General features: G+C 47.8%; 1 protein-coding gene across 2 annotated transcripts; it reads right to left on the reverse strand.

Moving 5' to 3' along the window:
- Positions 1–1,125: 1,125 nt before the first annotated feature.
- On the reverse strand, positions 1,126–11,743 carry RBM18 (RNA binding motif protein 18). 2 transcript variants are annotated; one of them, XM_042052309.1, is made up of 5 exons: positions 11,617–11,743; positions 5,863–5,989; positions 4,962–5,048; positions 3,107–3,192; positions 1,126–1,743 (listed from the first exon to the last, which is right to left on the reverse strand). In XM_042052309.1, exons 1-5 carry the CDS (start codon positions 11,727–11,729, stop codon positions 1,584–1,586), a joined length of 573 nt encoding a protein of 190 aa, XP_041908243.1. In that variant the 5' UTR covers positions 11,730–11,743; the 3' UTR covers positions 1,126–1,583. The 2 variants fall into 2 exon arrangements, with proteins under 2 accessions (XP_041908243.1, XP_041908242.1); XM_042052308.1 differs by having other exon boundaries at positions 3,107–3,222; positions 11,617–11,741.
- Between the last annotated feature and the right edge of the window lie 56 nt (positions 11,744–11,799).

Below are 11,799 nucleotides of genomic sequence, written 5' to 3' on the forward strand. Positions count from 1 at the left end.
AGCTACAAATGTTAGACCACGCAGGAACAAACACAGGCTGTTCACAGAGAAATGCAAATGGGTGTCACTGACATTCAGAGGGGTACAAACTCCCAAGAATAGCACTTTTCCCTCTACTCAGGTACCCAAAAACTAGGAAACAAACATTAACAGCACAAGACCTACTTTTGAACAATTCAGGCTTTCAACAATCCTCCACCACAGACAGGCACGGCTCCGTTCCAGGTGCTCGGTTCGGCAGCAGGAAGCGAGCTCTGCCTGGAGGGAGGTGTGCTGCTGCTGCAGGAGTACAAACCTCCCTGGGCTGTGCCACTGAGCAACTCCTGCCTGCACAAACCAGGTCTGTTTCCAAATTGTTTTCCTCCTCCTGTTTGAGACCACCATTAAGCAGCTTGGGGGAGCAGCTCAAGAGTGACCGATGAGGTCTGACAGGGCTGGGGAGGGCAAACATTGGAAAATCAGACCAGTGTCACCTGGACCTGAGCACGTGAGCTCTCTGACATCCCCCGGCACATGCAGTCACAGCACTGTGTGCACAAATGAGAAAACGCTGCCAGAAGATGTTTTTTCCTCAGATTTCTATTTTGCAGACATTTAGGGGGAAAACGTGCTGCGGATCAGATGGTTCAGAGCAATGCCTTCCATCAGATCTGTGGACTTGGCCCCTGGGGCAATCCCACTCACAGCAGGACCAGCTCACCACAAACACTGGTGCCACCTCACACCAAGAGGCAGCTGACCACCTCGACCAGCCAGTGGAAAGCAAAGCTGGGCAGGACGGGGGCAAACACCAGGCTCATGGCTTGGCAGATGTCTCAGAGGCTGCAGTTACTCTCACACTGTCACATCTGGCTCATGAGGAGCTGCTACCGTCAGGGACCACTGAACACAAATGCCAAAGCTGAGGGCACAGCACAGACCTCAGTGGTGTGTAAATACACTAATTCCTACATGCAGGCACACACCTACAGCCTAAATGACACTGAAAATACCTGTGCTGTGTCATTAGCTTAAGGTTATCACGTCATAAAGTAACATTCTGGAGTCTGCAAATCAAAATGCAAAATCAATTGGCTTTGGTGCATATAAAATATTGCATGCACAGTTACTAAAGGTGTTGCAAGATCTATTTAAAATGAGTTTTATTGAGATGAAAAAGTTTTTCCATGATAACTACAGCACATGTTAATCAAAACCAAGTGCTTCCCCTTCCATTAAAACACGAATTGGAATACATTTTGTTCAAAAATACTTTAAAAAGTAATCAGTTAAATGGAGTATTTTTGGATGTGCTTTACTCCGAATGCTGGTTACTGTTTCTAATCTGGCTAATGAATGCACACTTAAGGAGAGGTTGCCTGTGTGTTCATCAGAGGCTTTGAAGGGAACCTATTTCTCTGAACAGCCTTCAGCTGTGAGCTGCACTGGCAGGAGGCGCAGACCCTCAGGTGTGACAGAGGGCTGTGCTGGCCGTGCCCTGCTCAGGTGGCATCGTCCTTCCCACTCTACAAAAGTACAAAAGCATTGGAGGACTCCAGGTATACAAAGCAGTGTTTCTTGCTACCATCATCCACTCATAAGCATCATCTTCTGGATTTCCAGGCAGCTCTAGAGTAAGGAGTAGTCCTTTTCTTATCCGGTGGTTTGAAGTAAGAATAAACAGGTGCTGCAGGATATTCTGCGTCTGGATTTTCTGCCATCATTTTCAGCTTGGCTTCAATGGCCTTTATTTTTGCACTGACACTGGAAAGAGAAAAAGCAGAAGGGAAATTGAGCTTGATCTTAGCATGAAACCCAACTACAGAAATCCAGAGATTCTGCTGACATGAGAATCCTCACTGCACAAGGAGGGGCCAGACAGCCCCCACTGCTGCATCCACAGTGAAGCAGGAATGCACTGCCCAGAGCCCACACTGCTGCATTTCAACCTCTGCACGGGTTTGCTCCTCCAAGGGACACCTCAGCACCCCAAAATAACGGCCCCTGCACCTATTCAGAGCTTTCTTGAGGACGCTGAGTGAGACAAGAACACGACAAGCCTTCCTACTTCATGTGAAATGATGTCATTTCAGGAGGTCTGAGCATGTGCAGCAGAGCACAGCTCGGAGCAGGCTGCTGGGAACAGCAGAGAAATGAAAGCCAGACTTCCTCCCAGCTACAGCCCGCTCGGGATGGGAAAACCCCAGACTCCAATTAGGTCAGGAAGAAACATTATTTCAGCATTAGCAGGGTTTATCCCAAAGGGAGAAGCTATCCTAGGTTACACCCCAAATTCCTAGGACTTTTGTTATTCACTATCCTCCACTGGGTATGGACGGGGAGGAATGTTCCCTTCCCCGCGGTGGCTTCTTGCACCATTCATCCTCACTAGAGCAACCCCTTTGTGCCACTGATGCAGTTAACAATCTGCATGACTCAAACCCCTCTGCTCTTTACCTCCTAGCCTGTTACTTCTGAATTCCAAGCTCATTTTATCTCTGGGAAAATGCATTAATCTGGTCCTGGTTCCTCACAGGATTCCAGTGACAGAACACAGAGGAAAACCACACACCCTTTCAAACAAACTGAATTAGCAAAGCAGCACCATGTGCTTTAGGTAAATGCATAGGTTGGAGAATTTAACTACATCCCACAGACAAGACCTACACAGGCAAAAAACCACTGACAAAAAACAAAAAAAATAGTTTTATGCGAAGTACTACCCGTGATTTTGTTTTAATCTTCAGCCACTATAGTAGAACTTCTTGCTCATAAGCATTTTGCTGAAACAAATTAGTACAGTAAAAACCCTCTCACTGAAATCCACATGAAGTGCAGTGATTCTGGCCAAGGGAGCTGGAGTGCTACACATTCCCAATACCCCTCCTCACCTCATTCCCTTCCTACCAGCCACTGGCTTTGCACATTAGAAAATAAACTTCCAGTCTGAAGTATCCCCCATCAAGTGAGTGACTTCACAGGCACTGCCCTTTCAAAAACAGCTTTTTTGCCATGCTAGATTTTTAACACAAACAATGCCAACAACTCTAAATCTTACTGAAAGGGAAGAAGCTGGTTCCCTGCCAGCCCCACAGCTGGGTCACCTCTCACCCAACCCACCTCCTACCTTAGGTTGGATTGGGGCGGCTCTGTGCTGGAAGACGGCTCCAGACTGATTGGAAGGATCTTCTCATTTTTATTGTGATCATATCTCTGCAAGCAAGAGACCAAGGACTGAGTCAGCTGCAATTAGGAACAAAGAAACATTTCCCACAGATGGACTTTAAAGCTGGATTAACATAGCCTCAGGTTTTGTGGAGCTTTTGCTAGGAAAGATTTTGGTGGCCAAACGCTGAAAGAAATCCCAACCACAGTATTTGGTTAGTACCAACATGGAATGCAGACTGGATACTGAACAGTTATGTGCACTGTACTGTGGATCCTTAAACCTTATCCTGTCACTTCTTGTTCCCCTCCATGTAAGGCAGGAAGCAAAGATGGTAAATTTGAAGGTAACTACTGTACTGTTTGCTATGCTCTTTATGTGCAGAGCCAGAAGGTAACCCGAGCACATGACTGCATGGAACTGGGCAGTGCTGGGAGAAAAGGTGGGAAAGAAAAGAAAAAAGACCAGTTAGGAACCACCTCCTTTCTGTAGAAGGCAGCTTGTGAGTCTGTCATCTCTGTGGGCAACGGGCCTCCTGAACTATTTGCAGTGTTCTGCTTCCTTATTTCGCTTGGCACAGAGTCAGGTTTGTTTTTCAGCAGAGCTGCTCAAACTGACAGCGTCTGGTGAGCCTTGGCCACTCATCTCAGAGCTGCTCAGCACCGTGCTGGTCTTGTCTAAAACAAACTCTTGTTACAATAAGCCAAAGTTTTGTGCTGTTAAGTCTTTCCATTCAGGGATTAGAAAATGCCATGTGAACCGAGGTGATTATTTATGCATGTTGCTCCCCAGACCCCGGAGCAGCTGGGCAGATACTCACTCCTCCAGCTCAGACTCCTTTCGTGGCCTGATCATTCCTCAGGCATCCGGAAGCACGTGGCGCTCCAGTAGCTCCACGGCTACAGAAAATGGAGACTGGGTTTGCACAAGCTTGGATGTGCAGACAAGAGCCCTTGAAGTCAGTAACCAGAACAATGTGGTCTCCTTTAATGAAGATACCTGGTCTGGTTTTTTAAGCATCCGAAACAGCTGCACTAATATACTTGATAAGACAGAGCAGAAAGCTGCTTGGAGGATAATCAACACACGCTAAAAGAGAACTACCCAAAAGAAAATAGCAACAAGCATCTCCTCTCTGCCTCCCCCAAAATCTGTTTATCTGCAAAGAAAGTTATTCAAAATAAATTGCTTTATCAAATACAAGATAGTAAATAACTGTAGGAGAAACAAGACAAGAATTTAAAAAAATTAAAATAAGGATGTTCCAGAAGGTACTGCCTAAGTCAATCTTAAAAACTTGATTGTTTATGTGACAGAACAAGGAATAAAAGGATATTTAGCTTAGATGCAGAGTATGTTACTTTAAAGTCAAAACTAATTAGAGCTGCTGCCGCATAAGTGCTTTCAGAAGTGGAACAAAGTAACACAGTAACCGGTAATTGGGAATTCCCATACCTCTCCTATCCAGAAAACCACAAAGGGAAGGATTCAAACTTCCAGCCAATTACTCACTAAGTTTGGGAAAAGTTAAAACATGGACATTTATAGAAGTAATCTGTTCACACTGCTCTGACCAGAAACCCCCTCCCAAAGAACCCCAGGTTAAAGGGCCTGTCCTCACTCACAGCTAATCCAGCACAGTTTGGGTAGACAGGAGAAGCTGTAGATTGTAAACATCAACTCTCCAAGTTATTTCCTAGAACAGACTGAAACTATTTTTTGCCAGTCCAAGACAGACTTGATAAGAAGGCTTTAGTATTAAAGTTTTTCAATTTTGCAAACTAAAAGCAACTCTTCTTTCCAGCAACCAGCTTACCTTGACTTGTGCGTGTGCCCATCGCACCACCAATTTCTTGGAAAGGGCCAGCTTCCCATTGAGACACTGGATTGCCTTCTCTGCTTCCTGCACGGGAAGAGAGCTCCATAAACAAACCAAGCCTTTACTCAAAACTGACTTACATAGAAAGAGCCTTTTTTTCTTTGTTATTCAACCTACTGTAAGTACAGCTCATTGACAGCACAGAAAGTTTATCCCACTGTATCCCAATCTAGGGATATCTTCAAAAGACTCCCAGTAACCAGACTTTATCAGCCTTGCTGTTTAATTCTTTCATTTGTTTTGGGGGACGAAATGGGGAAAATACTCAATTTTGAAAATACCAAACATGGAGGCCCTGGGAACAGCATTTGGAGGAAGGTTTCTGGTGCAGGAGAAAACACTGTGACTCATTCCAGAGGTTACCTGTGTGTCATTAACACCTACCCCTGCTCAGTCCAGACCCCGCTCCTGTGCACTGGGACCATGATCCACTCCGTCCTGTTCTGGGCTCAGCAGTTTTGGGACACTCCCATAAAACCTGACTCACAGCAGCTGAAGATATATGGCAATGCTGCTCCACCTTGCTATGAGTAATTTTCTAGAGCTAATGCACAGTGTCAGGGCTCTTCTGACATCCTTATCACCAGCTGCAAAATGGACCAAAGAACTGGCCCTTTCTGGTTAGCATTAAAAAGCAGGATTCAGGAAAAGACAGCAGAGGAGAATCACTACTGCTACTTCCAGGAGCAGGCACAAAGTGGCTGTGACAGAGCAGAGCTGTTAGAATCTGTGGGTTTGTGTAGACCAAGTACTGAATTTATCCCTTCCTGTTGTAGTTTTAAATAAGGGGAAAGAAGTCAGTCATTTGTATCAGAACTTTAGATAAAGAGCAACTTACCTGTTTGGTTTCAAAGTTGACAAAACAGTAACCCCTCGGCTGCCCTTCGAGAGCACCAGACTTGTGGAAGAGAAAGTCAAATTGCTTTACTTTGCCAAACTTCTGAAGGAGTTTGAGGAGGTGGTATCTGAAGAGAAAAGAAAACATTTGTGACATGGTTCATCCCACTGACAGTGAGGAGATAGAGAGGAACCCCCGACACACACACATGCAGCTCACACTTGGTAGCAACACATTCAGCTGAGTCACACACATTCCCCACTCCCTGCAGAAGTGGGTGCCCTGTGCAGCACCCCTTCAGCATCCACAGCTCTGAGCAGTGTTACCAGTGACTTTCCAAAACCCCAAGGCACAAAGCTCCCTCCCAGCAGTGCCAGCTGAAGGGCACACAGAAGATCTATTAATAGCTGCCTTTTGGACTATTATGCAATGACTCCCAAGGGGTTTGGGAGGGCTTTGCCTCCTGCCTCACTAAATCACTCCTGCTTTTAAACATAACCCTCCTGTCTCCCCCTCTCTAGCCCTGATGTGACCACCTGAAGCTCCCCCTGTATTCTTCTCCCAGCACAAGAAGTCTGAGCCCATAATCCACAGCACCCTGCATCCCTCAGGATCCTGCTCCTCCTGCTGCCCTCCCTCTCCCTGCACAAACTCATCCCTTCCCTGTGCCAACCAGTGTCAGTGCACTGGCAAGGACACCCCAGGGCACACAGACACTTGCCTGGAAAAGATGGGGATGTAGGAAAACAGAAGAATAAACAGAACAACCTGCAGCCAGGAATTGCCAGTAGACCTCGACAAAAAAGGCAAAGGCACCGGCCAGCCCTCAGTATCATCCAGCCCAAATCTGCCAGTGCTTCTGGCTCAGACAGCTTTTCAGTGACATGTTCATGGAAGTCAGACACTTCTTTAGCCAATTATCTTCCTGCCATCCAGTGGGGAGTGTGCTGTTTCCAATAAAACTGGGGAAAGCCAGAGTAAATCTGTCTGCTTAGTATCTACTGCATTGAGCAACTTAAAACAAGGAGCACATTTGCTGTACAGGCCACATCTAATCCTGAAAGTTCTTTGCAGCTTTTTTTGGTTCCCTGGGATTGAAGTGTTTAACAACACTGGCTGGCCTAGGAGAAAAGTGACACTCATTGTTCCTTCACTGCCTGACCCCATCCCTGGCCTCTAAGGATTATTTAAGTGTTTAATAAGGGTGTCTTACACAGGACTCATCTCCCAAGCAGCTGTACAGTGTTTGCTAGCAAACCACACAGTCTAACCCCAATCTTTAGTGTTTAAGGTAACACTCAGAGCTCACAGAGCCTACCAGGATAACACCAGGCACTGGATGAAACCTCCCATGTCCAGACATGAATGGTCAGTAGTGGTCCAAGACAGCCAAGTGCACCAGGCGACTACAGGGACCGTCCAAAGGGGAAGGGCAGACAACATTTTTCCTAATAAAGCCTGATAGGATGTGTGAAAAGGGCCTTTAGCCCTTTGTTAAGCCTCAGAAGCCAGGCAAGAAAGTTCCAGGAATGTGAGTCATCCCACAGGATGGTCACGGTGGACATTCAGGATGTGCACTTTTAAAGAGGTGAAGGTGCAGCGTGTGTACAGACGAGCGGTGCAGAAGGGCCAAGTTATCCCCCGGGGGAACACACACATTGTCATTGATTATGGAAGGCTTCCTACATCCTTTGGAATACAGATGAAGTGCATGGTCTTCCAAGAAGCCCATGAGCTCTCAAACTCTGCTCAGAAAGCAAGGGAAACACAAAAGAGCAGGGCGAAGAAAAGGAGCTGATTACACAGTAGCCAAATTTCACCACCTCACACTTCCAACAAGCAGACACAGATGTGCAAGTGAAAAACTGACTTTGGAGACATGATGTATAAAAAACTCCACATGTTGGACTTCCAGAGCCTCCAAAATATGTAAACGCACCTCAGGTTTGTTTCTGTAAACATACTGCTACAAAAAAGCCCTCGGAATTTCAGCAGTATGGAAATAAAGTCCTTACCACCAGGATGCTGTTGCCCTTTTGGCCATTACAGAGGCAGGGGAAGGGCAGGGAAGATTCTCCCTGAGTTCTGCACTAAAAACCTTGCAGCTGCCTTGCCAAAAGGAACTCTTTGGGGGTGTTTTTTTTCTGAGAGCATCTGTGTTCAAATAGTACTTTCTTCGCAGTGAGGTGATAGTTGCTTCTTTAAAACAAATTTCATCAACAGTCTAGAAGCAACTTATGTCATCTATTTTATTTAGAATCCTTTTTCCAACCATGCCTGCAATTTTACAACTGCAGGTCACCTCCTCAAGGTGGAACAGCTCACAAATCTCGTGTAATTAACGCTTCAGGCTGTGATTATGGTTTGTTATTGTTAAAATAATGAGGGCATTAACAGTAACTTGACAAGTAGTTCTTCAGGCCAAGAGGTACCGAAGAAGAAAACTGTCATGGAAAACCTGAAGCCTTATGAAAAAAAAAAGGTGAGAAGATGTAAAAAGCTTTACTATGGCAACAACGTGGGTCATCCAGAGCTTGGAAGTTGTTGGCACCGCTGCGGCCCCACCACGCTGCACAGATCCCGCGGCCAACCTCCATCTCCACTTCCTGTCATCTGATGTGAATGCGAGACAAACCTGCAGCTCCCCCATTTCCTTTTCCTCCTCTCTTCCTCCTGGCACCCCGAGCGCTATTCAGACGCAGGCAAGGCTTCCTCTGAACAATGCTGTCCCAAGGATCCCGCGCGGGGACCGGGCCACATGCGAAAACTATTATTGTGAGGAATTCTGCCCCACTGGGAGCCAGCGGGGGTCTGTAACAACAGCTTGTGCACACATTGTTTTCTAGGTGAGACTCATCGAGATGGGATCCTCGACAAGCAGCACAACAGCTGAGGAAATTGAACACCAGCTACTTCATACCCGTGGAAAATGAATGGGCATTGAAAGGCTACGGGAAATCAGATAACATGAACCAGAGAGCTGAAAATGAAATCTTTGCCTGTCCAAAACCCTGAAAGGTCTCAGAAGGCTTTACAAACAGGATTGGGCAGAGGAGGCAATTCTACCCCACCTGCCACACGCAGAGGTAACGAAACCACGTGGTTTTGCCCCACGGGATGGGAGCACTGAGGAGTGATGAGATCACACAGCTGAGCCACAGCACAGCCCCTGCCCTGCTGTGCAGCTGGGGCACAAACGCTGCACCAGATGCCCATGGTGACAGTGGTGACACCAAACCACAAGGAACCACCTGCTGCTCTCCTCATGCAGACCCCATGGCAGGGACCTCACAGCTTCTGGATCGCCTGGAGACACCGTCCTTTGTCAGCAGCAGCTGTGAGGTCCCCTGGTGCCAGCCCTCCTCCTTGCAGCTGCTAAGCACACACTCAGGAGACTCCCAACACCACCTGCTTCCACAGGCAGACAATCCCTTCAAGGATGCTGGAAAAAAGAAGTCACCCACAAACACTACCAGCAAGGAGGAATGCCCAGCTGAAGAGCCACTGTAACCCAGTGCACAGGATATGCCAGCACCCCCAGCTGAGTCACAGTCACTCAGGGTGTGCAATAACCTCCCAAAAGCATCAGCTCCCAGGCTGTAATTTGTGGGCAGCCCTACATTTATAAATGCCTGTTCCTGCAGCTTGTGCTCCAATATGTAACGCCCCAGCACATGACTGCAGCTACGGTTTGCTCTTTAAATGGAAGTCTTGGATTGATTCAAGACTTTTTGATCTCATTTCTGCTTGAGAGTGTCACAACCACTTATTAACTCTGCCAACAACTCAATCAACCTTACTCTGTCTTAAACAAATCCAACATAGAAATAACAAAGGCAACTCTTTAAAAACAGATAAAAGCAGCAAATGCAGAAACATTTCGTTTTCAGGGGTTTGATTTAGTCATGTGAATAATAACCTCAACAGGAATAATTCAGAGGAACAACTAGAACAAGAGATGTAAGCCCTTAGCATGAGAGAAAAAGGGTCAAGATGATTTATAGAAACTTACTGACCACACACTTTCTCTACATTGACAATGTGTTAGAAGGAGCTTCCTCTTCCTTTATTCACAAGGAAATGGACATACAATATCATTTGCAGGAGAGAAGAGCCATTTTAAAGCAAAACAAAAAGGAAGACACAGAATTATAAAGCCTGAAATAAGCAGAAAGCACTGTCACTCATCACTGGGCAAACTTTAAACATTCAGGAGCATGGAAGCCCTTTAGGTTTGAGAACCCTGGAGGAAACACCAAACTCACTTCCATCCAAGTGATGAAAGCAGTAAATTTTGCCATATAAAGCTATTACTTATCTGGCCAAGATTAAAAGGAGCAACCTCTACTGAACGGGTCTGACAGCACTGAGGATCACCCTGGGGAGTGGAGGATCCAATGCACTTACGTCCTCCATTCCTCTCCTCACTCTAACCCAGTTCCTGAATCCCTAAGGACCCAGCAAACAACACTCAAGAATTCCTATATCTAATTGTATGTGGTCAGTGAATGTGGACAGACCACAGTAACAGAGCTGTGGGATAGACGTGGTAATTAATGCAGAAACCTCCCCAAGCTGAATGGCTGAAATCACAATGCATTAATGATTCCATTTAGAGGCTATTAGGGAGCTGCTCTGTTCAGATGAACCACACTCAGAATAAAACCCCAGCACCTGCACACACACAAAAAGAACCAGGAAGAAAAAGTATTCCACGGCAGACACACACAATAGTTAATCAAAAATGCTTGTTTGTTATGAGTGTGTAAAGCCCAAATTGTTTTGGTTTGCTTTCCTTTTTATACAACCTAGTGATTTCACAGCACACTATCCAAATATTGGACAGCACATCATGTCCCCTTGACAATTTAGCTGTTCAAATGTTATGCTTGCTCAGGAGATAATTATCTGTAGCCTGGAGAAAACACAAAATGCTCACACATGTGTTTGATTCATGCACTTACCCACCACAGCAGCCAAGCCCACCACTCCCCACCATCCACTGCTCCAGCCACTCTCCTCCGCTGAACTCACACCCAGCAAAATACCAAAACAAGGCTCTTGTTTGACACAGATCCCTGGCTGTCAGGTCTTCCCTGCCCACTCTCATTTCTCTGCAAACCCCAACCACTCGGGGTTACAATTTCCAGGGCTGTGCCTTGCTTTACCGTTGTTTGTACTGCTGTCACCCTGGAAGTCTCCAACCTGATATTCTACACTTCCCTACTTTAGAGGACAGGGATGTTTTCAGCCCCTGGGCTCCCAGCCCGAGCAGCGTCTCAGGGGGTGGGTGCTGTTTGCAGGAGCCAAGGACCTGCCTCTGAGCCCCTCGGTCTGTGGGGGATACCCCACAGACAGACACACCCACATTTTAGGCGACTCCCTGCCTGCATCAGCGCCCAGCAGGCACGGGCTGCTCCTCAGAGTGCAAATCTGCTCGAGTGGGCGACTGTCACCTCTCGCTGCGGGGCAGAGGCAGGAGCTGGGAGTGCTACAGCAGCCTGTGCTGCCTGCCGGGCACGGGAACACCCCCAACACCCCGGAGAGGTGCTGGCACCAGAGACGGAGCAGTGCTCGGGCTCAGGCTGGGCCCTGGGGGCAGGGCAGGGCCCGAGGAGGGGCGATGCGGCACCGCCCGGGAGGGCTCGGTGCTGATGCGGGAACACGGCCCCGTCCGGGGCGGTGCCGCTGCGGGGGCGGCGCCCGGGGGGTTCCGCAGGGCGCGGATCGCGGCGGTGCCGCGCGGTCACTCACTCGGTGATCTTGGGGTCGAGGTTGCCGATCCAGAGGCGGTGCCCGTCCTGCAGCGCGCCCTCGGAGAGGATGGAGGCGTTCTCCAGCGGCAGCGCCTGGCGGCCCGGCTCCATGGCTGTGCGGAGGGTGCGGAGGGTGCGGGTGGCGCGGGGGGCGGCCCGGGCCGCTCTCACCACCCCCGCG

Source organism: Corvus kubaryi, unplaced genomic scaffold, assembly GCF_017639235.1.
Source record: "Corvus kubaryi isolate FWS band 111438036 unplaced genomic scaffold, C.kubaryi_AGA036_p1.0 78, whole genome shotgun sequence".
Lineage (NCBI taxonomy): Eukaryota > Metazoa > Chordata > Aves > Passeriformes > Corvidae > Corvus > Corvus kubaryi.

What these genes read in the sequence shown, in the direction of transcription:
- RBM18 (XM_042052308.1), bottom strand. Translation starts at nt 11,729, where the DNA reads ATGGAGCCGGGCCGCCAGGCGCTGCCGCTGGAGAACGCCTCCATCCTC. An exon ending in CTCGACCCCAAGATCACCGA is followed by an intron (nt 5,990 to 11,616) that starts GTGAGTGACCGC and finishes TTTTCTCTTCAG; the next exon opens with ATACCACCTCCTCAAACTCC. An exon ending in CCGCCCCAATCCAACCTAAG is followed by an intron (nt 1,744 to 3,106) that starts GTAGGAGGTGGG and finishes TTCTCTTTCCAG; the next exon opens with TGTCAGTGCAAAAATAAAGG.